Consider the following 27,741-nt stretch of genomic DNA (forward strand, 5'->3'; position numbering starts at 1 on the left):
GCTAAGGTATTTGAACTCTTTTGTACAAATATATGACATAATATTTGACATAAAGTAACATATAACAGAATGGTGTTCAAATCAAAATAAAACATTCCACATTTACAATGAAGCCCCTAAACATTAATATATTCCTTACTGACATTCTACTTTTTTATCAGGTTTTTGACATCATTTCAATTGATGGGGTCACATTAGAAAGAACATTCAATTTTACTCAGCCCAAAGAACAAAATGAAAAACAATGTGTCCCATTTATAAGTGTAAATGCATAAAAAGAAAATATGAATACTAACACAGAGGTAGTAATAAAACCCAATTTTGTTATGTCTATAAAAATGTATTATAATTTTATGCACCTATGTATAGAAACAGAATGCAAATATAAGAAATTACCAAGACAAAAACAGTGAAGAAGTGCTCAAAGACAATTAATAAAAGAGAAACATTTAACCATGTCAGCTGTGACAAAAAAAAGTTAGTATGACCAGTAAGACGCCTTATAACATGAAAAGTAATAAAAGAAAAATGTGCATTTCATACCACAATATTTGGTACAAACTATAAAAAATTGCCAATGTTAACACGAATCCAAAGACAGAGACAAAGCTGTAGCGAAGATAAGAAACTGTGCAGAAGACTGAAAATTAAGGCTGTCAATTGGTGATGTTCATTTCTAATCTGCATCGTATTAGTGTCCTAAATAATTATACTATTCCATAGATGTATCGTACTGATCGTCTAATTTTTTGTACCAGTTGTAACACACCCAGGAACATGTTTGTTTTGACAGCAGATATCAAAGGGACCTGCATCTATACCTGTCAATACCCATAATGCCACTAGTAATTCTTGACCGTGATCTCATAAATCCTGGAGCTTTATTGGCTATTCACTTATGCTTTACTAAGTCTGATCACCTATGCCTTTATGCTACATTTTTACTGAGGATACGGAAATACCCAATGATTCATAATTGGCGCTTTCCTGGGAAAACCCAAACCCTAAGCCAGAAACTTTTAATTTTCCATCAGAGAGTATGTGCACCCAAAATAGCATTTAAAATACCACTTAATTGGTTATGATTTGGTATTAGTCATGGCAACACTTTGAATAACAACACTATATTTTTTCTACAGTAAATATTACACATTATCATAAGACACTTTTGGTCACCAAGTTAGCGATATGAGGGGTAAATGGACCTTAGACATAGATGCGGCTATAATGTACTTTTAGAATCATGGAACTGGTTTGTTTCTTTAAAAATACAGTGGTGAAAGTATGGATACTGAGCTGATCAGTATGATGAGTAGCGAAATGAGTCAGGTTATCTTCAACATCAACTGCTGGCAACCTGACACTATAAGCGATAATTATATGATTCTACTTGATCATCGTTTCATGACTAGTGGGTGGGGGCAGGGAGTGGGTTTGGCATAGAGTTTGTTGATGTGCAAGCAGTGGGGAAAGATCTGACCCTAAAATAAACAGGGAACTTCCTCTAGTGGTACTAAGTCCATGTGTAAAGTTTAAAGCTGTAGCTTTACATTTTATGACTAAATAAAATACAGTCAAGAAACCATTTTCAGTTTTCCTTTTAATGTGACCTTGACCTTTGGCCTACTCACCCCAAAAACAATAGGGATCATCCTCAAGCGATGCTTAGTCAAGTCCCTGTGACCTCGGACAATAAAGCCACTGACCTCTTAAACAATAAAGGTACCTAGTCATTGTAATATGAAATAAGTCACTGCCTCAATCGGGAATCGGTCTGACTTCAACTTATCCCATAACATTTGAAGTGAACTGGGAAGGACATATTTTTTAATTTGATAGAAAATATCTCTTTCAGTATATTGCATGTTACCATAGAGGAATAGATCCCGATTTTTGTCGCATCGCGTAGGATCGATTCCCTATCAATTTGAAGGTAGATTTTGGAGGAAAAAAAAAAAACACGGCCCACATTTGTACTGATCGATGTGCAAGACGTTCCGGTTCAGACAAGTTATGTGGACGTTTATTAGGCACATGGAAAAAGCATATTCCAAAAAATCCTAAGTCAGACACTCTGTGCCGGAAGGTCACAATTTTTAATTCGATAGGATATATCTCATTCGGTATATCGCATGTTACTGTAGAGGAAAATCGGTAACATCAATTCCCTATTAAATTTGAAAGCCATTTTACACTTTATGACTTAGTATCCAGAAACCACTTTAGTCCTTGGGTCAATTTGACCATTACCTTTGATCTATTGGCCCCCAAAAATATACGGATCCTAAGTAACTCACTGTGTTGTTTAGTCATCCTATGAAGTTTGAACCTACTATACTTTCTGACTTAACAGTCCTGAGACGGAAAATGTTAACAGACCAACCAACGCCATTCCATAAACTTTTAGTTTAACCATTTTTTTCAAGACAGATGTATGAAAACATGATTGATATAGAGATGTCTAGGAATTTATCATCAAAAAAGACTTTGTATTACTCATAAAATTGACATTAATGATAGGCTGATCAAACTAAATGATGCAAACTATGAAAAAGCTTGTGCCAAGTTGATAGAAAATGGTGTATGGATCAAAACAATAAGCTGGCTACTATTTCAACTATTTTGATGCTGGATGTTGAAGGAAGACATATCGGAGGAAATAAAGATATCACTGGAGTGATTAATACCAAGATAATGCTGCTTTGCCATAACCAACAAAACAAGAGGGTCATGATGACCCTGAATCGCTCACCTGAGTAATATGAGCAACACGTTTCAAATGTCAAACTGATGTTAAGAAAGTCAGTAGGTCACATTCATAGTCAATGCAATTCAGTTTTATGATCAGTGTGCAAAACTGTACATGTCATCCAAATTTCAAGGCTTACCTTAAAAAACAAGAAAGTAGGTCAGCAGGTAAAGGCCACAGTCAAGTGACATCATAAGACTTAGGGTCATCAGGTAATTATTATTAAACAGTCTTGGAAATAGGATCAGATATTTTTTAAAGTATTTTTCCTATATAACTCATATGATAATTAAGTGACCCCGGGGCGGGGCCTCTTTTAACCCCAGGGGCATAATTTGAACAATTTTGGTAGAGTACTACTAGGTTATGCATCATACCAAATATCAAAAGCCTAGGTTGTGTGGTTTCAGACAAGAAGATTTTTAAAGTTTTTCCCTATATAAGTCTATATAAAACATGGGACCCCCAAGGTAGGGCCTCTTTTCACCCCAGGGGTACAATTTGAACAATTTTGGTTGAGGACCATAAGACAATGCTACAAACAAAATATCAAAGGCTTATGTCATGTGGTTTCAGACAAGAATATTTTTAAACTTTTTTTCCTATACAAGTCTATGTAAAACTTAGGACCCCCGGGCAGGGCCATATTTGACCCTAGGGGGATAATTTGAATAGTCTTGGTAGAGGACCGCTAGATGATGCTACATACCAAATATCAAAGCCCTAGGCCTTGTGGTTTTGTACAAGAAAATTTTCAAAGTTTTCCCTATATAAGTCTATATAAACTATGTGACCCCCGGGGTGGGGCCACATTTGACCCTAGGGGGATAATTTGAACAATTTTAGTAGTAGCACTAGATGATGCTATACACCAGATATCAAAGCCCTAACCCTGTGGTTTTGGACAAGAAGATTTTTAAAGTTTTTCCTTTCGGTTGCCATGGCAACCAGAGTTCTGCATGGAATTCAATTCTTTTAACAATTTTGAAGGGGGCCACCCAAGGATCATTCCTGTGAAGTTTGGTGTAATTCTGCCCAGTGGTTTTCAGGAAGAAGATTTTTTTAGAAATTGTTGATGAATGACGGACGACGCACTACGCACGACGGACATCAAGCGGTCACAATAGTTCACCTTGTCACTTCGTGACAGGTGAGCTAAAAACCAAAAAAAACCTGAACTTTTTGGGGACAGGGGTATAGGTAACCCATTCTCTGTCTGCCGCAGAAAGAAAATATATCACACACTCCTTCGCACTACTTCACTTTATGGTGATCATATGGAGAAAGTTTCATTGAAATCCCTTTTTGGACTACGGAAGAAGTTAAATTCAGAAAAACTGAAGAGTCCTCCACCCAACCCAGAAAAAATGTCATGTATATCTACATTTCATGGAGGAGGTGGAGCAAATGTTTTAAGTCAATGTTTTAAGACATAGAGAGAAAGTGTATCAAAACTTTAACCCGCAATTCTTAGAAAAAAGGGGGAATAATTAATAAGATATTGGTGTGACAATTATGTCACGTTTGTGTCATAAGATGTAGGTAATGAAGATGAACAAATATTTCAAGTCTGAAGTAAATCCATTGAGTAACAAGAGCTTGTCGAACATGAAATGCCCCCCTTGATGCATTCAGTAATTGCACAAGGAACAGAAATTATAAGCTCACTGTAAACAAAAGTTCTACTGTTCTGGTCTAATCTGACATTGAGGTCAAAGTTTGTTTCAGTACACAAAGCTAAGCATGTGGTCCAAATTTCAAGACTGTAGCTTGAGAAATGTGAAAGTAGGTCACTAGGTTAAAATCAAGGTCAAATTTTATTTCGGAACATGAAACTATGCATGTGGTCCAAATTTGAAGGCTGTGGCTACAGAAATGTGAAAGTAGGTCACTAGGTCAAGATCAAGGTCAACTCACATCAAGGTTCATCTTGCCACTTAAAACAATACATGTGATCCAAATTTAGGAGGTTGTAGACATGAAGATTCTAAGTTTTTCTCTATATAAGTCTATATGAACCATGTGACCCCCGAAGTGGGGCCATATTTGACCCTAGAGGGATAATTTGAACAAACTTGGTAGAGAACCACTAGATGATGCTACATTACAAATATCAAAGCCCTAGTCTTTGTGGTTTGGACAAGAAGATTTTCAAAGTTTTTCCCTATATAAGTCTATGTAAACCATGTGACCCCCAGGGCGGGGTCATATTTAACCCTAGGGGAATAATTTGGACAAACTTAGTAGAGGACCACTAGATAATATCATATACAAAATATCAAAGCCCTAGGATCTGTGGTTTTGGACAAGAAGTTTTTCAAAGTTTTTGCCTATATAAGTCTATATACACAATGTGACCCCCGGGGTGGGGCCATATTTGACCCCAGGGAAATAATCTGAACAATTTTGGTAGAGGACCACTAGATTTTGCTACATACCAAATATTAAAGCACTAGGCCGTGTTGTTTTGGACAAAAAGATCAGAAACCGTTTAACTGTTCCTGGCAAATGTGACCTTGACCTCAAAATCAATAGGGGTCATCTACTGGTCATGACCAACCTCACTATCAATTTTCTTGACAATACAACTAAGCGTTCTTGAGTTATTGCCTGGAAACCATTTTACTGTTCCTGGTCACTGTGACCTTGAACTTTGACACACTCTCAAAATAAATAGGGGTCATCTGCTGGTCATGATCAACCTCCCTATCAACAATCATGATCCTAGGCCCAAGCGTTCTTGAGTTATCATCCGGCAACCGTTTTACTGTTCAGGGTCAATGTGACCTTGACCTTTGACATACTGACCTCAAAATCAATAGGGGTCATCTGCTGGCCATGACCAACGTCCCTATCAACTTTCATGATTCTAGGCCCAAGCGTTCTTAAGTTATCCGGAAACCGTTTTACTAATCAGGGTCACTGTGACCTTGACCTTTGGCATACAGATCTCAAAATCAATAGGGGTCATCTGCTGGTGATGACCAACCTCCCTATCAACTTTCATGATTCTAGGCCCAAGCATTCTTGAGTTATAATCCGGAAACGGATTGGTCTACATACAGACCAACCGACTGACAGACAGACCGACCGACCGACATCTGCAAAACAATATACCCCTCCTTCTTCGAAGGGGGGCATAATAACAGAGACAGTATAAGTACATAAGAAATATTTAGCCAGGAATATGTATGCAGAGGTAGATGCAGGTTCAATACTGAGTAGGAAATCTCTCCATATATACTTTGCACAGGCAAGCTAGAAAAGAATGATGTAAACAAGACAATGCTAACCTTCTCTGACCTGGACTGTAGGACAGATAAATGGCAAAGCATAATATTATTATATAAATGATGTGATAAATAGATGAACCAAGTTTAGACAAAATTCAAAATGGGCAACATAGTAAATACTCTGATGTTTCCAGACAAGGACGGACATTTAAATTAAATGATAACAATAAGGCTTTCTATCAAACACAGGGCTCTAGTTTTCTTTGAAAAGGCTTTCTGTTGAACTGCACTTACATAACATAGTTGAATAATTACCCCAATCTATACTCCTGTATAAAACAGGTTTTCTAACTCTTTAGTCTACATTGTTCTTTGCCTTTCTTAATCAAATTCCCCAATTTACTCCACACAAAAATGTTTTCAAAGTCCCAGAGTTTCGCTACCGTCAGAAGCTCAATTTCTTTAAAGGTCCATTACTAAGGGAAAGTGAGTTGGCAATTTTTTTCATAGCCAGTGCATAGACTTCTGCAAGACACTAAATAATGAAGATTGGCAGGTCAAAATTTACAGAAGGTCTTTGGAACTCAAAGAAATGTATGTGTATTATGTTGAAATTTCAATGAATCGACAGGTCTTTTTAACTTTCTTCATACTTCATAGAAAAATAATTGTACATATACTGCGATTTATTTTGAATTTCTACATACCAACTTTCATTTTCCAATAAAATGAAATAGTTTCTGTGCTTTTTAAAAGCAATTAAAATGTTCACTTTCCTTAGTATTGGACCTTTAAATCCCCTACTTTCAAATACAGAAAACTAGCAGGGTTTATGTAACTACATTCTACCTAGGTTGTAGTGTTGATACTTTTTTCAGCGTCTCCATATCATAAAGGTGTATCCTTGGATCATCCCCTCCCATACAGAACAGCGAGTTCTCCGGGTTTATTGACAGTGTGAAGATCTGTGATTGCTCTGGCTCATTGATTGTATGTAAACATTTTCCTGTGGTATAATGCCAGACTTTGACCATTCCAGAGGCATCTGCAAAAGTTGAAAATATGAAACTATTTTTTTCTATAAATTATCATTATAGAAATAAAACTGAGAGAGAAATCTTCCTGCTCCATCAGACAGCAAAGTGTGTAAGCTAAAAATCTCTTTCAGAACATAGTATGTTTATGTTGTAATGTTTCACAATATACAGACTTAAAATAAAACATATCTTTTAAAATGAAGAATGGATAAAAAGTCTTCTCAATGTTTAGAAAGACTAGCTGTGCAACATCTGGTCCAGTCATGATAAATTTGTAATTTGGGTAAAGCAACTACTGTGGATATTATAAAACATATGCTTTGGTTAACTCCAAAACATTATACTGATATGGTCCAGAATTTGCAATGATTGATTTGCAGAGTAGAGACATTTTTTTTTTTTAATAATCGTTAATGTACTTAGTATGCAATTATACATATCAACTAATGTTAAGATTTGATCCACAGGCTTTAGGAAAGAGATTAAGACCAGTCTAAAAGTTTTTGGAACCTTGACTGGTTGATTTAGTGACCAAAGACAGAGCAGCATTCTCAAAACTCAAACTTTATAACCTTGGCCACAGGAAACATCCATAAGAGCTTTCACTGAAGGTGATTAATTGCACATTCTCTTGATGAGGTTAACAAATATGGTAGTTTTATGAAAACCCTTCCAGCACTTTAAAAGATATTAGAAGACATGAAAATAAAGCTATTTGAGTCTGATGCAAATTTTTATTTAATATGTAGATTAATGCCTATCTAAAGGAGACAGCTGGCCTGAATGAGGGACAGACGCCAGACTGCAATACTGTCAAGCTATATAACTTGTATCTGTCAGTGTAATAATTTAAAGCTACCTTAAATTAGAACCTTGCACTAAATAACTTTATCTCTATGAATCAGTCAGGAAAATGAACACCGCTTTATACTGTATATAACTTACATGAAGCAATAATAACCCTCTTATGTTCTGGCTTGTCCCCTGGCTCAAAGTGTTTAAATCTTATTTGTGTGGCTGGAAGTTTAGCATTTACTGTTTCATCATCTTGTAGACTGTGTATACAATGACAAGTCAGAGGTTCTGTTTCATAGACCTGAAAATATAAACCATGGCAAGTCAGTGATTATGTTATAGTCCTGAACTGAAAATGATGGCAAGGCAGGAGCTCTCACAGATCTGAAAAATTAATGTAAACAATAGCAAGTGTTTCATAGAGCTGAAAATGTAAACAATGACATTGGTCAGCAGTTCTGTTTCATAGCACTCATGAAAATGCAAACAATGGTAAGTTAGCTGGGAGCCCTGTTTCACAGACCTGAACAGGAGTGCCAAACTGTCACAATATCAGCCCATCACAGCAAATTACTTTAAATTTTAAAATACTCTACAAATTAAGCAGAACAGAATGATGACATTTTTTCAAACACCATTAAATTCCATAGCAACAGAAACTATCAACAATTATTCTTAAAAATGTTACAGTTTCAGTTCATGAACTACATTTTAGGAACAATTCTAGGACAATTGTTCCTAAAACAAAGTTCATGAACTGTTCTTGATATGTCCCCAAAAATGTTAAATTGGACAAATTTTCAAGAACAACAGTTCTAAAAAATGTTACAGTTTCCGTTCAAGAACAGTTTAAGAACTATATTTTAGGAACAAGTCTTGGACAATTGTTCCTATTAAAACAATGTTCTTGAACTGAAACTGTAACATTTTTAAGAACAGTTTGTTCTTGAAAATGTCTAATTTAACTTTTCTAAAAATGTACTTGAAATGTTCTTGCACACTTTAAGACTAGTTTTAGTACAGTTCTTGAACACCATTCAAGAAGAATGCTAGAAAATTTCGTAAAGTGTTCTTTTCCTTTTCACATAGGCACTGGTTTCCTATACAATACACATACCTCATATGATTACACGACATGCTATACACCAGGCACATTAAAGAACCAGACTGTCTATTCCCAAAGAGCTAGGCTATTTAGTTAGCTGGACAGGCCTGTATCTAAAAAATATTTCTCTCTATCTGTTCTGGGGGCTTTATCTCACTCAGTCCCTCTGGTCAGATTGCTCTGTGTCTGTACCAGTAGAGGATGAATTTCGCGCCCTGTGTGACTCCGTCTGCTATATGTAAAGCGCCTTTGAACGTGTTTATCATGAAAAGGGCGCTATATTAATCTGGTACAGTCGAACTTTATTAACTCAAACTCGACAGGACCAGCAAAATTTGTTCGAGTGATCGGTTATTTGAGCCACTGAACAAAATTCATTAAACAGGGATTTTTCCAGGACCTGATGACGAGTTCGAGAGAAGGATGGTGTATGAAATATCCAAGTTGGAGTTTGACTGTATAATTTAATAATAATAATGACATAAGTAAACAAGTGCATCAAATCAAGTGTAATGGGACATGAAGAATGCCACACCTTTAACATTGATACATAATTATTGTTCATAGAAACTGGACTGTAATTGCTGTAATACAAGGAGTTTCCTTAAAAGGAAAATTAATGCATTTTGGACTAAATATTTCATTTTAAGTGGGTAATTGTTGATCTCTTTAAACCTATCTCTAATATTAGCAATATTCAAACATTTGTTTACTAGCACCAAGTATACTAATTATATATCTAAACAATGAATTTAAACAATACTTGTCTTAAGTATATTATACTTAATCCTTTGTCTTCAGAGGGGGTATAATCTTATTTTGATAAGGATTAGATATAAGACCCAAATTTTCATATTAATGACAGAAATGATGCCAAATTTGAGAGCACTATTCGGACAGCTGTAATTGTAATAGTTTTAATTAACATGGCAAAGTATCAAAGTTGAATCAGTCTTAAAAAAATTTTGTAACAATATAATCTTTTGTTATTGTATTTTGCCAAGATTAAGATTGTACTTTTTTTATTTTTTATATTCTACGTAGGTAAATGAGTATATTTTGAAGTATTTTTATTATCATCATTATTATTATTATTGTCATTATTATTATAATACTGTTTTAAGAGAACTGGGTCAGTTGATCTTGTGATATCAATATTTCTGTCATCTGTATTATGATTTTTTCAATCTGTTTTTTTTCAAACTAATGTTTTATTTTATTGACATATCACACAGAAAAAAAAAATGTTCATAATTATAGTAACTGTAATATAGTTTGATAGTTTTTAAACCTTCAAAGTTTCATTATAAAAAAGAGCTCGACAATTCTTAACACAGTGTGTTAATTTTTCTACAATGACTTTCAGTTTTTCCTTTTGAAATAGTTTTCAGAAATGAATTTTCATTAATCCAATTGATTTTGTATAAAGAATAAAATGTGGGCAAGACACAGATTGTGGTTTTGGCCAAAATAGCTATTTTGTGAGTATTATGAATATTCATGGATTTTAGATTTTGAGATCTGACAATTTATTCATGAATTTGTAAGAATTTCATGAATTATCAAAAAAAATCATGAACTACAAGGAAAAGTTCACTAACTTAAATTCATGAACTCTCAAGTTCAAGAATATTACTTTCATTTCATGAACTTGTAAATGTAGTTCATGAACATTTCAGAAAATCCATTAAATAATTTAAGAAATTCATGAACTTGAAAATGAAATTCAGATAATGATTGAATTTGTGATTCAGGAACTACAGGATTATGCCCTGTAAAAATGTTCTAGAACTAGTATTAAGTTCTTGAACATTCAAGAACTTCTGAAGAACTTAAAGAACTGTTCTTGAACCAGCATAACAGTTCTTAGAATGTGGTTCTAAAACAACGATGGTTCTTGAACATTGGTTCAAAAACTGCAAAAGTTCAAGAGCTTATAGAACTTTATCAGTTCCTGAACAGTTACTGTTGGTCTAGACTAAGAACCAAAATTGTTCATGAACACAGGTTCATTAAAAGTACTAAAATTCAAAACCTTTTTCTAGTGAAGTACCAGTTCTTGAAGCCAACTGTGAGTTTCTGAACTGTTCATTCATTAAACATAAAACTTAGGTTTACCTTTTACAATATATGAATAAGTTCATGAACATTAAATTCATAATGTCACATGATCAGTTTCCATTATTTTGTTGCATGCTGGGAAATTTTTTGCACATGTGATTCAGCAAGTTTGTGCAGCAAATAAGAAGGAAATATTTATCATACTACAGTAATGGTTTAAAAGGAACATGAGTATACTGAATATCATATAATTATGTAATTATGGTGTTGTCATAAATCGTTCATTTTAAAAAATGTAAAATCCTTTTAAAATGTAAAGTTTTCACAACCCTGAAGCAAAGCTAGTATCTGAATTTCAATCTTGAGATTAAAGTAAATTATACATTGTTTAACTTAATGTTTTGTATTTTATACAGCAACTGTTTACTTCTTATTATGCTCCCAATCCCACTCTAGTTTACTGTTTTACTCAACATGTCATTTGCTGAGGATGGAAAATGTCAATGTCACGTACAGTGACTCAGCAGAGACTAAAAAAACAGTCTCTGCCGGCCACTAACTGAACAACACTTTGACCTACAGGAATTTTTCTTGTATCAAGCTCTACCGATATTGTTCAAAGAATTCCATTACATGCAGATCTCTCAGGTTTCATAGTGCTTCACACTCCTACCAGGTTACCTTGACTAGTTCATGAATTTGTTCATGAACCTTTTTCAAAGGGGAGTTCATCAATGTTCATGAACCCCAGTGGCCATTTGCTGTTCATGGGATTATTCATGAACCAAAGTTCATCATTTACAAACTTTGGTTCATGAAAAAATGATAAACTCGGTTCATGAACAGTTCATCAATTGTTCATGAACCAAAATTCATGGTGCGGCCATTTGCTGTTCATGGGATTGTTCATGAACTTTAGTTCTTGATTTATGAACTCCAGTTCAAGAATTATTCCATGAACTGGTCTCTATTTTTCGCAGGGGAGGGCTTGACAATTTCATTGAAAGCAACTCCTCCTACAGGACGAGCGCTGCCTTAGACTTTTCAGTTGTCCTTCTAAAATTTCTACTTCAACTTAGTACTTGTCCTGCAACTCACTAAAGAAAAAAGTTTTTAAAGACATTATCTACGGTACATACTGGAATCTTGTTCTGGAATATTGTTCATCCTGCAGGACCAGTACTGCAGCAAGTCCTAATTGCCCAGAGCCAAATTTCTATCGTATTTATGAGTGGATGAGTCTCAGAGTGGACTTGTCGAGCCACGAGTTAAACATACAGTAACTGTTGCTTATATAGTATCTGTAAATTTGGATATTTGTGTGGTACATATTACAACAACTAAAAAATTAAATCAACTGTGTTGAAAAAAGTATTTTCATCCACTTTCATAAAGTTTAAATTAAGGTAGTTCTGCACGTTTGATAAACCGGAAGTGATGGCGTAATGTCATTACCCGGAAAACGTAGAATAAAGCCTAGATTCGGCGTACGGAAATGAAAATAATTTTATGATTTAATCGAAACCTGTGAGTAAATTTATTACAATGACACTGTTGCTATATTTCTAAAGCCAAAATATGATCTTAAAACATATGACACGTTAAAAAAATCAAATGAATGGCTTAAAATTAGCAAGAAATGTCCTCTTCACTTTAATCATGGTCAAATATCTCAAAAACAGGCACACGGACCTATACATTTTATTTCACCAAATTATAAGCCATGTGTTCATTTACAACTGTGAGAAGTTTCATCAAAATCTACATTGTAGAAAAATTTCTATTCGCGAAAATGTTATGAAAGTTATGATTTTCCCATAGACTCCCATTATGAAATATTGCTCGAGGTCTAAATTTTTCAAATCTGTATAGCAAACAATCAAGCACACGACCCTATCTTTTTTATTTGTTAAATTTTCTAGGTATATTCTGAAATTTTGAAAAATCAGAGTTTAATCAAATTCTACATTGTAGAAAACTTTTCGACCCAAACGTGCAGAACTACCTTAACTAGAAATGTGTCACAGACACAGATACCCCCGCAACATGAGAAAGGTCACAGGCATGGTACTGCTCACAAACTAAAAGAAGGACCCTTGGCTCTATCTATTTACAAAAGAAAATATTGTAGGAAAACCAGAAAATTTAGTAATCTGTATATGTAGTGAAAACTGGCTAAGTTCAACCAAGGACTGTGACCTTGACCTTTGGGCTAGTGAAATGGTTTTGCGCATGACACATCGTCTATCCATGCTTATCATTTGTGTCCAATTATTTTGAAATCGGACCATGCATGTCAAAGTTATGGCCCGGACATGAACACCACCCTTTCCCGAACACACACACACACACAAACACATGGACAGGGTAACACTATGCACCCCCCCCCCCCCATTTTATGGCAGGGGCATAAAAATGATCAAAATTGACGAAGTTAAAAATCAATATAATCAACATGTAAATCTAATGTAATCTTTATTTAACATATCGGTTTGTATAATAATACAATATAATTATAACAATAAAAGTAAATTAATGTATCAAATTTCTGTAAACTGATTGAAAAATCAAATTCACATGTCAGTTTATGTTATAACTATATATTCCTAAAGAAATTCATGTCATCAGATTTTTTTTTTGTAAAAATGAAAACTGTCACAAACTGTTATGAGAAAAGCAATGAAAGTACATATAGCAGAAATAATATTAACTTATTTACATAAAAAAATGAACATTACACAATTATATGAGTAATCTGTTATTCTACACAAAATCAAAATAAAATAGGGTTAAATAATGCTGAAAAGCTCTTTTGAAATGAGGACCTTTTCTATGCATGGAACATCCCAACTGAAACAAGTATCCGACTAGTCCCACCATTGATTATTTTTCTGTATCCAATGTGAGCTGAATGCAGGGTTTTATACTTACTAATGAAACACTGCCGAAAACTAACAGGTATATAAGAACAAGAACAGTGCCATTTACTTGGTCACGCCCTGTACATTATGTATTATGGAATTTAAGTGTTACTTTGTGCTGAACTGTTTGACACCTTATGACAAAGAACTCATGTGTTCAAAAACTTTGTAAACTGGGTGATAATTTAGGTAAGAAAATTGCATATTTCTTGGAATTTTATTTATTAGAACCACCAAATTGACCTTTCTGGAAAATTAGCCCATATATATGTAACTCAGATCTTTTCAAAATAAAATGGGCAAGGCAATAACCAGTGTTTTGTAAGCAATTTAATTTTATAGTAAAACTGTGCTTTTTGTATATAATTTAGCCAGTCTTATATTGTGGTTATAATAGTTCTATCATGTGGCTAGTTCTATTATTTGGCTAGTCCTATATAATTTGGCCAGCCCTACAATGTGGCTAGTTCTTTAATATGGCTAGTTCTTTATTTTGGCTAGTCCTATAACAATTGTCTGGTTCTTCAGTTTGGCCAGTGCTAAATGTCCCAGGCTATAGTCCTATTGCTAGTTCTTTAATTTGGCTAGTTCTAATTAATTTGGCAATGTTATTCTCATGTCAATAATCTTAGGTCTCAAAACTGCAACAGGTTCAATAAAACAACCTTTTTACATCTAATGGGGTATGCCTGTAGAAAGAACATCAATTATATGTTCTGACATCAGCCCTTTAAATTCTAAATGAAAATAAAAATCTGGGGTATGATTAAAATAAATGTGGTTTAACGACTGATTATTAATTGAAAGTTACCAAATTATCTGTGCATCTTTACACAAAATTATAGTGCAACCTCTAGAATGAACACCACTTGGTTTACCGAGGATGCTGGTCTTAATTTATAATGATTCACCTCTAATAGGATAGAACAGTGAGGTAGTAATTCTTGAAGTCTATATATTGTCCAGACTGAAGTCATAATGTCCAGACTGAAGTCATAATGCCCAACCATTAAAACAATTGTTTGCCTTCCATGCCAGTACATGGGACTTATATACATTCAAAATTATATACAACATATCCAGAACCTGAATACATATACTTCCGAGATAAAGAAACACCTCATTGAAATTTGGCGTTATTTTTTTCCTAACGCTTTTAATTGTTGTGAAATGTAGTAAATCTACATGTACTCTGACCGACAAACACAGTGAACAAAAACTCGCGTGATTTCATTCAGCCATTTGTTCACTTCATGTACCTGGTCATGATTTCCTCGTGCAGTCCGTGCATGTAAACCATGTGGTTTGATTGAACGATTTTTGCACATGTACATGTGTAATACGACACACAACCATATTTTCAGCTATTCTCTGAAAACAACATTAGTTTTCGTAATGCCGAGGCTGAATTCTGAAGAGAGGGCTCAGGTTTTGGCTATGCTTGAATGTGGGCGAACGCAGGAACAAGTTGCTAGACGTTTTAACGTCTCTCGTTCGACAATTGTGCGTCTTATTCGACGTGTTAGAGACACGGGAACGTCTATCGATAGACCACATTCAGGTAGACCGCGTGTAACGTCAATACGACAGGATAATTATATACGTCAACGTCATTTACGTGACAGATTTGTGACGGCGCAATCTACGTCACGTATAGTTGTAGGTAACCGTGGACGTCCAATTAGTCGACATACAGTGAGAAATCGACTCAGAGAACGGGGAATTACTTGTCGTAGGCCCTACCGCGGTCTAATTCTAACGTCACGCCACCGTCACCAACGTCTTATTTGGGCCCGCAACCATCGCGGCCAGCGTTGGCAGAACGTAGTGTTCAGTGACGAATCGCGTTTCAACTTGTGGAACGCCGACGGACGTATCCCTGTCTATAGACGACGCCATGAACGCTACGCAAACAATTGCGTTTTGGAGCACAATCGTTACGGTGGAGGTGGAGTAATGGTGTGGGCAGCAATCAACCATAGGTTTAAGTCCCAACTCGTCGTTTGCCAAGGTAATCTCACAGCCAGGCGTTACATCGACCAGATATTACGTCATGTAGTTGTCCCTTTATTCCGTCAACGTCAAGGATTAGTCTATCAGCACGACAACGCGCGACCTCACGTTGCACGCGTCACCAGGAACTTTCTACAGGCTAGAAACATTAATGTTTTACCTTGGCCGGCGTGTTCACCGGACTGCAATCCGATTGAACACGCGTGGGATTATCTCAGACGGCGGTTACGCCAATGTCAACCCCAGCCAGCAAACGTCCAGGAACTGGAAGCAGCGCTGCACCAGGAGTGGGCTAGAATCCCACGGTATCTGTTACGCAACTGGTGCGGCTCTATGAGGCGTCGCCTTGCTGCTGTGGTTGCTAGCAGAGGTGGCCACACGCGCTACTGATTTTTCTAATGCAATTTCTCCGACCGGGCTATTAAAATTCAAGATTTAAGCTTAATGCGACAATGAAATGATTTCTTATTGACCATAAATTCTTGTAAAGCATCTAATTTGCGAATGGAATTGTTCTTTATCTCGTCAGTGTATAATACATGTACATTGATATGCCAATCCAACCTTTTTAATCATAGCCCAGTTCTAAGGCTTGATAAATTTGTTTTCAGAGATAATTTGTTTCAGTCAAAAGCATTAAGCCATGATTTTTTTTTGTCATTTTAACACTTGTTATTAAGAAGAACATTATATACTTAACGGTTAACCTATCAAAGTTATGAAACAGACAAAAAAAAAAACCCAACAAATTTAAAGAAATGACAAATGTAAAATTAATATGCAGAAAGATCTAAGTGATTGTGGTTAAACAAAATAGACAAGTTGAAAAAAAAGTTCAAAGAAGTGACAAATTCAAAATGAAAACAAAACAAAACAAAACAAAAAGAATGCTAACTAAAATGTACCAGGATTTTGATTATTTTCATTTCATTTAGGAAACTGGTAAATGACTGTCCTGGATGAATTTGTTTGCTAACATTATCCTACTTGGTACCAAGCATTATAAATTAGTATGTATAGCAGTTAAAAAGATAATCCTACTCTGAGATCAGTTGCACAGTTGTTTTTTTTTTTGCTCAGAACAATTATCTTATGGGGACATGAATTTGTAAGATAACAATTTTTAAGATAATTGGAATTGGATTCATATTTATTCCAATATTGGGATTTAATATTAAAAATTTATGCAGCTTTGACAGTAAAAAAAATAGTCTGGCCACATGAATGTTATGATTTCTCAAATATTTCTACTAACAAAATGCGGAATCATCATTCTACTAACAAAATGCAGAATCCTTATTCTACTAACAAAATGTGGAATCCAAATTCTACTAACAAAATGCGGAATTATTATTCTACTAACAAAATGCAGAATCCTTATTCTACTAACAAAATGTGGAATTATTATTCTACTAACAAAATGCGAAATCCTTATTCTACTAACAAAATGCAGAATCATTATTCTACTAACAAAATGCGGAATCATTATGTCATATATGTAAAACTAAACATATAAGTCATGGGCCTCAGTCTACCCCTGCAGGTTTTAAAGAAAAATTCCATTGATTACATCTACATTTAAGACTGTCATTGATGACTATAACCAAAGCCGTGGAATGGTTTCATACTAAGATCATAACATAAGCTAATGTTTATACAACTTTAAATATTTCAAGAATCTTAATTATCACATGAAAAGTGTTTTAACCCAAACTCTAAAATAAATTTAATTTGAAATCCCAAAACCAAAGACACATACTATCATTAATTTAAAATCAACAAGGTTAACAAAATGTGTAATCACTTCTGTGAGGTAGTTATGGTTCATGCCATAAGTTAATTTGCATACATTGTGCCAGGTCAATTATACACACAACAATATTATATAACATGCATAATTAATTCATAAAAGAAAGTAAGACAGGGTTTACTATGCTTACATGCCTTCAAAGTCTGCACTTAATTCAATTATTGAACATATTTTTAAAAACACTGTAAGATTAAACAGTACTGTAATGTTCACAGATACTGTTACGTTCCAAACTGAATAGCTTGTAATCTTGATGAGAAGTACCTGTATAAATTAAAGCTTAAACTGTTTTGAGGCACATATGAAACTAATCAGTTACTAATCATCACTATAATTATACATGATGACTTGTAATAAAATTAGTTCACAAAAATTGGAACCAAGTAGGCTACTGAATAAAAAACTTGCCCTCCAAGAAATGCAAGAAAGAGAAAAAGATCCAGGAGGGCAGCTAATTTTTTCCAAGTGATTTTTTCATATTCCTCAGTTCCTGTACTTCTGGTACTTTGTGATACAGTTTCTTGTTTATCTGAAGTGGAATCGTTGTCATCCCAAGTTGTAGACATTGTTACAGTACTAGGTGTGAGTTTATGAACGCGATCTGTAGCCTGGTTTAAGTGTTTACAAGGCCTGCAGGTAAAACATTTATATAATGCAGATACACAGCCTGGTATATGATCACTCTCCAATTTGTTGTGAATTCGGACTGTTATTACTGTCATCAAAGACACGCCAGCGCTAAAAAGCATCATTATGAATGTATAGTAGCTTAGGTATGATAACGGAGATGCTGAAGTTGGCAGGAATCCCATTATTGTGTTTAGAAGTACGACATAAGACAGAAAACAAGTTATTGAGAAGCCTACACGTTCACCAGATTCAACAGGTAACAAAAAGGCAAAAGAATTGACAGCGCCTAAGAGTATAACTGGAGATATCAAATTGATAACGTAGTAGAGTGGACGCCGCTTTAACTCAATTTTGAAATTAATGGTTGAACTGTTCCCAACAACGTTTGTTTCTGTTGAAGTCGATTCAATTTCCCACTCACCATTTTCCTCAAAGTAAAGAAATCCCCATTCGCTACTTTTTGCTGTTAACTTAACCTCTGAGTCATTATATCCCCAAACAGAAAATCTGAAAGTGCAGGACTGTCTATCAAACGGGTAGTACTGGACGTTGGGTGAGCATGCGACACGAGTTATAACCCAGGGTTGCCACTCACAATGTAACGTCATCAAATTCACTCGTACTTTCACGGAAGTGTCGTAACCAATTACTTCATAGCCTTTCAGCGAGTTTACCAAAATAACAGAAGGTGTCCATATTTTGTCATTTCTCAACATTTCAGTAATATCTGAACCGCTTGCTGTATAAGCATCTGGAACCCACTCCAAAGTTACGAATCCGCTAACCTCAATAAATCCATTTGTTTCATCAAAGTCATTGATTGAAACCACATTCCAGTCTACTGTGACATTTAATGACTGCGTTGAATCTGCAACTGGCCTTATAGTATCATGAGTATCGTACGAAAGAGAAAGAACAACATTTTCCACTTCAGTTTTCACAATGTCAAATGTTTCTGAATTAACAATCATTTTGTTAACAATGTTTGAGAAAAAAATCAACAACAAAATATATGCTAACTCCATTTTTCTTTTCATATAACACACTTAGCTTCTAAGCATCAATCTAAAACCATGAGTCTTTCATTTTTCATCCATTTGTTTTAACTGAAATAGTAACAACTAAGGTGAAGCGCTTGCGATGCACATTCCAACACAAATGCTCTAAAAAAAGTTTTTAAACTTCATCTTGAAATGGTCCATAGGGTTATTATTAATTCAACAATTTTAACCCATAATTAGTAAAGTCTACATGACAATGTCTTGATGTGAAAAAAAAAAATCAAACCATTAAAGTGTCAAGAGGTGTCAGTTAAACCTATTATAGACAGGTTAACTGATTAATTTTTTTAATAAGCAGCTTATTCATTATATTGTGATGAAATAAATGATGATATCATGTGATAGCAAGGGTTCTTCAAAGACCATCCTGATGATATTTGATCTGACTTATATGAAATAACGGTAATTTGATTCATCTTCGAATAGGGCATAGATTTTTTAAATGGAACTTTGACAAAAACATATCAAATTGATGGCTTTCTTTGTATAAGAATAAAAATGGTCACGGAATATATATACATTACGTACAGAAGTGTGTACATTGATATAATTTGTTTTGATCTATAGAACGTTAGCAAAGATTATAATTATGATGTTTATATAATGCAATTTTTTACTCCCATCCCCCATCAAGAGTGGCATACAATAACAGCAGTGTCCGTTTCAACATTTTGGATTTCATGTCAGGTTTGTAAGTTTGTCATTCATGGTTAGACTAAAAAAAGACTTCTGATGATCAGCATGGTATATTGTGATGTGTCACGTGCGAGAGCCATAACTCTACCCTCTTTAATGTTTGAGTAACCTTGATTTTTTTTGTACAAGACAGGACTCAATGACATATAAATAAAAACAAGGTATTTATTAGTGAAAATGCAGTGTACAAGGACTGGCATACTCTACCACACTCAGTTTTTCAGTTATCTGCCTTTATCATAAAGTCAGAGTCTCGACTTGAAATCAGTATCATTTTTCCAACAAATAAAGCTAAAAATATGGCAACACAGAAGTTTATCTTTGAAGTCCTCTATTACCAATCAGTAATGAAGTTATAAGATATTTTGATAACAAAACTTAAGATGTAATTTTGTACGCAGTGATCATGACTTTGACCAAATGACTAACATTGGTCATCAGATTGCAGGCAACCATCCTATGAAGACTGATAGCCTAAGTATTCAAATTTATTGAGTAGAATCCATTTTCAACCTAGAAGTTACTGTGACTTTGACTTTTGACCTATTAGATGATAGCAATAGGGGTCACCAACTGAGCACAGGCTATCATCCTATGTAGATAAAGTTTGATGACTCTAAGCCAGAAAGTCCTCAAGTTACAAAGTGAAAACCATTCTCAGACTTGAGCTCACTGTGTCCTATATCTTTGACTTACTAACCCTAAAGTCAACAGGGTCATCTTAGAATGTCTACAGACAATAATCCTATCAATTTTATTGACCATAGGCCAAAACGTTCTAAAGTTATTGAGCAGAAACTAGTCATTGGTATCATCTTTCAATTACTGACCCCCACAAACTATATATGATTTTGTTTACAGCACACTTACACAATACAGCCCAGACGAAATGATGACTATAGTTGACCATCATGTCAAGTTAGTAATTTTCATACTTATCAAGTTTTACAATGCACCAAAAACGCAGGACTGCATTTTGGCTCCAACTTAGGGTTTTTTCTAGTTATAGAATACTTTTCCTACATTTATAGACAGATTCAAAGGTAAACTTTCATAGTCTTACTATAATTTGTCGTCATCTTTGCAATTTTATGACAAATAAATGACACACTTGCAAAAATAGATATAGACTGCAATTGTCATGTATTTTCATGACCTTTTCAAATTCATATTATACAGTTTTTGATAGTCAATAATCATCATGGTCTACCATGGTCATGGAACTTGGTCAACCATGGTTAACTGTGGTCCACAACCATGGTTTTTACCATGGTCTGATACAATGTTTTATGACTGTCACAGTGGTGCCAATTACCACAGCCATGGTCAACCACTGTCCCATGACCTTGAACTACCATAGTAAACCATGAATTACCATGGTAATAAACCGTCAATTTTGACTGGATAGTTATATATACAACACCAAACAGGAATGAAAATTTTCTCATTTACATCGAAATGAAAACATGGGGTATAGAATCAAAACTGTTATACTTGCTGAGATCACAGAGATACAGCAAAACCAAGTGTTCAGACCCTAGGGTAAGGGAATGGTTCCAATTGTTTTCATACATAAGAAAAGTCATCCAAGAACCACATGAAACCTCCAAACTGTTGGGGTCAAACTAGTGGCCACTTAGCAATCATTCTATGAAATGTAACAATGGCAGGACATAAAGTTCTTTCATTATTTTTAAGTCTCAAGGTCTCTGTGTCATTGTCTTTTGATGTCAAAAGAGGGTCATCTACAGAATGTTTATATGGGCATAGAATCTTAGACAATAAATTCAATCAACTAGTTGGCAACATATTTCCCGGGGTGGTATTTCCCGCTGGTATTTCCCGCCCGAGAAATACCCCCCATTACAGCAAAAGTGGGAAATACTGGCTATTAAACTTGTAGAATAACACTATAATAAAATGATATTTATAGACAAATTGCTAATGGAAGCAATCTGGTCAGGATCCATGCTGTTCGCTTTCAAAGCCTATTGCAATTAGAGAAACCGTTAGTGAACAGCATCATGCATGGATCCTGACCAGACTGTGCGGATGCACAGGCTGGTCTGGATCCATGATGGTCGCAAATGCACTATGTTGGTTTTCTCATGGCACAGCTCAATTATTCCCTTTGCCTTTCTTTGGTGGAAGCCCGCCCGCTTAGCTCAGTAGGTAAGAGCGTTGGTCTACGGATCTCGGGGTCGCGAGTTCGATCCTCGGGCGGGGCGTATGTTCTCCGTGACTATTTGATAAACGACATTGTGTCTGAAATCATTAGTCCTCCACCTCTGATTAATCATGTGGGGAAGTTGGCAGTTACTTGCGGAGAACAGGTTTGTACTGGTTCAGAATCCAGGAATACTGGTTAGGTTAACTGCCCGCCGTTACATGACTGAAATACTGTTGAGAAACGGCGTTAAACCCAAAACAAACAAACAAATTTCTTTGGTGGATGGAGGATAAACTATGTCTTCAAGGTTAGCATCAAAATAGGGGTTATCAAGTAATTGGAGAAGAAATTTCTCGGACCTAATTACCAGACAGGATTACCAATTACTCTCATATTTATTATCTAAGCTGATATAAGGTCATTTAAGTTGAGAAATGTTTTTATTCCAAGCTTAATATTTGGCTTCTGGCCCACTTATGATAAACATAGCATAAATGGCTTTCTGTTACCAATGCACTTAACATTCCAATAACAATTTATCTTATTTGGGTTTATAAATTAAGCTATTAACGTAAACAATTCTTACATTATTTTTTTTAAGCAGTACACTGTTTCTTTAATTTGTTCTGATATTCAAGCAATGAAAACCTTTTAAAGTATTACAGAAAGACAGCACCTACACTATCATTACATAGTTTACTATCTAAAAATCTAAAAACCTACTTAATCCAGTCAGTGTCAGATCAATACAAAGGATTCAAAAAGTGTCCATTAATGGAAATTATTTTCATTAAAAAGTTACAACAATTACAAGCTGACAGTTTCAAAATGAAACTGGTGGCACTTTTGTATATTTTTACCAAATAAAGCATATAACCCACAAGACACAAGTTTATCTGTGAAGACATCTAACATCAATCAGCAATGAAATTTTTAGGAGATTTTGATAACGAAACTTAAGACGCCAATTATAATATTTCAATTGAGGCTATTTTTCACATTTCAAAGATTTAGAACATTTTATTGATTCGGATTCGACTTCTCTAAATCATTGATCTGTTCTACTAAAATGACATATTCTACTGTAAGAAATCAAGGAGATCTTTAAGAGAAATTGCTTGTTAAAGAGGTAATAAAATAGAAACTTCAGAAGTTCTGTATTTGTGAAAAGGTAATAAAGTAGAGAAATACTTAACGATTTCAATATAATTCAAATGTGAAAATATACAGCAAAAACTATATTATGAGCAGGTGCATACCCTATTATCAGAAGGGTCAAATTAAGAAGTGCTATTGTAACTTTAATGCAAAAAGTAATATTATTAATTTTAAATGCCATCTGCATTAAGATACTCACTTGTTCTGCATGTTTGGATCGAAAAATTTTCTACAATGTAGAATTTGATTGAACCCCGATTTTTCAAAACTTCAGAATATACTAAGAAAATTCAGCAAGTAAAAATGATAGGGTCGTGTGCTTGATTTTTTGCTAAACTGATTTGAAAAATTTGGACCTCACGCAGTTTTTCATAATGGGAGTCTATGGGAAAATCACAACTTCCATATCATTTTCGCGAATAGAATTTTTTCTACAATGTAGATTTTAATGAAACTTCCCACAGTCGTAAATAGATATATGGTCTATAATATGGTAAAATAAAATGTATAGGTCCGTGTGCTTACTTTTGAGCTATTTGACCAAACTTAAAGTGAACCGCACATTTCAAGATAAATCAAGACATTATTTTAAATTATTTCACTTCACAGATGTTTTAATATCTTATATTAACTTTAGAAAGATAGTAACAGTGCCACTGAAATAAATGTACTCATGGGTTGCCATTAATTCATAAAATGTTTTACGTTTCCGTACGCCGAATCCAGGCTTTATTCTGCGTTTTCCAGAGTAATGATGTTACGCCATCACTTCCGGTTGATCAAACGTGCATAACTACCTTAAAGTAAGGTCCAGAAACTTTTTTTAAAACAAATGCTAACAACCTTATCTTTTTTATCTTTGACATTAAATTTTGTTTTTTATTAGGTCTAAATGCGCAAAGATAAAAACTGACAAGATACCAAAAACATACAAGTATATAATTATATAGTTATTATATTGGAATCTAAACATCAGCTACCAAACTGAAATCTTGATCCAATCTAAAGTTCATCTAAATATGTCCATAAATCATCTCAAGTTAACCAACGGATTTGTTTACCAAACATTAAGAACTGCCACAACATGGATTTGTACTCAGCAGAATGTGTTAGAACCACACTTGACTATATTTTTGAAAGCTGTTGATAAAATTGTATGTCAAATCAAAGCACTTTTGGGTATGAAAAGATATTAAGATATTTACGACTGTCTCTGACCCTTTAATCCTTCTAAGACAAGAAGTAATTTGTTGAGGTCGTAAAATATGTATAAGTAGAAAAAAAACACCCAAAAAATGAACAATTATTTTTAAAGGTCTCATTCAGTTTAAGTAAAACAAGAGCTGTTGGAGGACAGCAACGCTCGACTATTCAACAGCCTTGTCAACTGAATGAATACAAAAGTCGAAAAAGGGGCATAAATTTGTAAAAATGCAAAACAGGGTTATGGAACCTGTACAGTGCTTATCAGCTCATGACAGCGGACAAGAGTGTGAAGTTTCAATCCATTCCCATTAGTGGGTACTGAGATACCAGCTTACAAATGTGTCTCCTTTTACCATAAATCACCATTCCTGTACTTGACAGACACTTTGTAAAATGGTATTTCTTTCAGCTTTTGTTGGGCTTTCACTGTTGGAGGAAGACCCAAGGTGCCTGGGTAGGCACTTGAGTAGAACCACTGACCTTCTGTAAATCAGCTGGACGGTTCTCTCACATGAAAAAGGTCTACATCACAAGCAAAGTTTCGAACCCAAAGTTAGTGATAATGAGGAACAACTAATTTGAAGCCAGTGACTATAACCACTCAGTCACGGAGGCCCTCAAAGTAATGGTAAACCACTGATTTTCAGCCTGTAACTGATATCAACTACACAAACAAGATTATACTATCTGTCAATAACCTTGTGAATAGCTTTTGCAATCTGTTTTTATTTGGCCAGTATAAAACATAATGTCCTTGGTACTCTGTGATACAATCATATCGTGGACAAATAAATGCTCTTGACTTTCAGACACTCAATTAACCTCAAGTCGTTTTCTGGTCATTTTAGATCTTATAAATACTTAAAATGAATCCCCTGTCCACAAAGACCTTGCTTGATTAAACAGTTTAAATTACTCTACTAATTTAACTATTGATTAAACCATTTGCCAACAACATGATAGGTATTTCCCCTAATAAAACACATCAATTTTTTCTAAAATTTAACATAAACTTAACTAAACTGGAGACAAGATGATAATGAAAATTATATGTATGCACGTATACCATAATGTGGAAACAAATGTTGAAAACAAGTCAATGCACTAGTATTCTTAATTCCATTTATAAATAGACATAATAAATTATTTCAAATCACTATCTACAACAAACTATACAGCGTTTTAAAACTTAAAATTTGATTTGGCAAAAAATTGATCTAGCAAAATTAAATGAAATGAATACAAGTAATGCATTTATGTGAAAGTCTTTACAAGACATACAGCTGGCATTTTCAGATTAATAGTGTAGACCTACAATCACATGTAGAGAGCGAGAATTTAATGTACTTGTAATTATACAGACAAAAATGTTTGAAACTACAGCCAACAAAGCATCACTGAATGTTTTCAGCTAGCCTTTCACTCTGAACCTTTACCCTGCTTAATTTCTAAAATGGACTTGTCTGTCATTTAATTTGGGCAGTACCATTCATTATTCAAAGGGGTGTTCACTGAACAGCAGCTATGTAGACCATGATCAGCCTGCATGGATGTGCAGACAGTGGTCCCAATGGCAGAATAACCTGCATTCAACAAAGCTTGATCATTACTAAATCTGTTGAGCTAGCTGTCTATTTATAATACTGGAACTTACCTTAATAGATCCATCTATCAGGCCAACAGCCAACAAAGACCCATCATCACTGAACCTGTTACACATCACAACTGTTGGACATTCCCTGTCAAAATATAACATTCATCATGACTATTTTGTAACCATCTACATTTAAGTTGTATATTTAAAAAAAAATGTAAAATTTAACTTTATAGGCCCAGCCCCTGCACATACTTTGTTTGTATGCTGGACAATGTTTATTTGAAGTTACAGTAAGATATATGCAAAGATATGACAGAAAAACAAAGGTTGCCGAAAAAGTTTAACCAAGAAAGGTCACGCTGACGCCGACGCGAGTAGAATAGCCCCCCATTCTCCGAATAGTGGAGCTAAAAAGCATCAAGTTGAACTGAAATTCTAAATAAATAGTGAATATAATTCATGAAATATTTGTGCAAGAGTTATTGATCTTGGGTCATATGATGAGGATGATTATCTAGATGAACTCATTTAAGTTTTAATCAAATTCACAAACTTGAACAAAAACATAGTGAAAGTGCACCACAATTATCTTGAAATTCTAAGTAAAAAGGGGGCATAATTCATGAAATATTGGTATCAGAGTTATGACCCTTTTATCATATGATTGGGAATGATGTGGATCAACTATTGTAAAACTGAATCAGATCCTTTTGGTAATAACAGAGATAGACAGAAAATGTATTAAAACTTTAACTGAAATTTTAAGTAAAAACGGGGAGAATTAAAAAGATATGGGTGCAAGAGTTATTGTCCTTGTGTCTTATGATGTGGGTGATGATTTGGTACAACTGTTTTAAGTTTGAATCAAATCTGTTTGGTAATAACAGAGATTGAGCGAAAGTGCATCAATTAAGTAAAAAGGGGTGTAACTCATAAAATACAGGTGTAAGGCGTAAACAAATTTTTGTTTGTTTCAGGTATCCCGACCTACCCTAAATTTTTGGCCCAACCCTAAATGTTTTTATGGCCTTGGAGAATTTTTTGTTTTCAACTTTAAAAAAAAAGTTGCACAACTCAATTTTTTATGCTTTAAACATGGTCAGTGATGTTAGAAATCAACTTACTGATGCTCTAAAGGCATATCCCTCTTACTTGTATTCATTTTTTGACACAAAAATAATTTCAGGAAGGTCTCACTTAAAAAAATCCCCCTCCGCAAAAAAAATTTTTCTACCTTAGTACCTACCCTTACATTTTTGAGCATGTTACAGGAAACAAAGATTTTCTTTAGTCCTAAGAGATATGACCATTGTGTCAAAAAATGTAGCTGATGGTGATGAACAATTATTTTAAGTTTGAATCAGATCCTTTCTGTAATAACAAAGATAAAATGAAAATGCATCAAAATTAACATAAAGTTCAAAGTAAAAAGGGGGCATAATACATGAAAAATTGGTGCTAGAGTTATGGACCTTGTGTCATATGATGTAGGTGATGAT

At 34.5% G+C, this 27,741-nt stretch overlaps 1 protein-coding gene across 1 annotated transcript in view; it reads right to left on the minus strand.

Annotated features, from left to right (window-relative positions):
* LOC123533855 (WD repeat-containing protein wdr-5.1-like) overlaps positions 1 to 27,741 on the minus strand; it is a gene marked incomplete at its 3' end in the record, with an annotated part of 35,163 nt that overhangs the window by 5,822 nt on the left and 1,600 nt on the right. Inside the window, exons 2-5 of the mRNA XM_053520122.1 lie at positions 26,300 to 26,384; positions 7,965 to 8,115; positions 6,832 to 7,027; positions 6,043 to 6,057 (exon numbers count right to left, since the gene is read on the minus strand). Coding sequence (XP_053376097.1) covers positions 6,043 to 6,057; positions 6,832 to 7,027; positions 7,965 to 8,115; positions 26,300 to 26,384 — 447 coding nt within the window. The remainder of the gene's footprint in view (positions 1 to 6,042; positions 6,058 to 6,831; positions 7,028 to 7,964; positions 8,116 to 26,299; positions 26,385 to 27,741) is intronic.

This window comes from Mercenaria mercenaria, chromosome 12, assembly GCF_021730395.1.
Source record: "Mercenaria mercenaria strain notata chromosome 12, MADL_Memer_1, whole genome shotgun sequence".
NCBI lineage: Eukaryota > Metazoa > Mollusca > Bivalvia > Venerida > Veneridae > Mercenaria > Mercenaria mercenaria.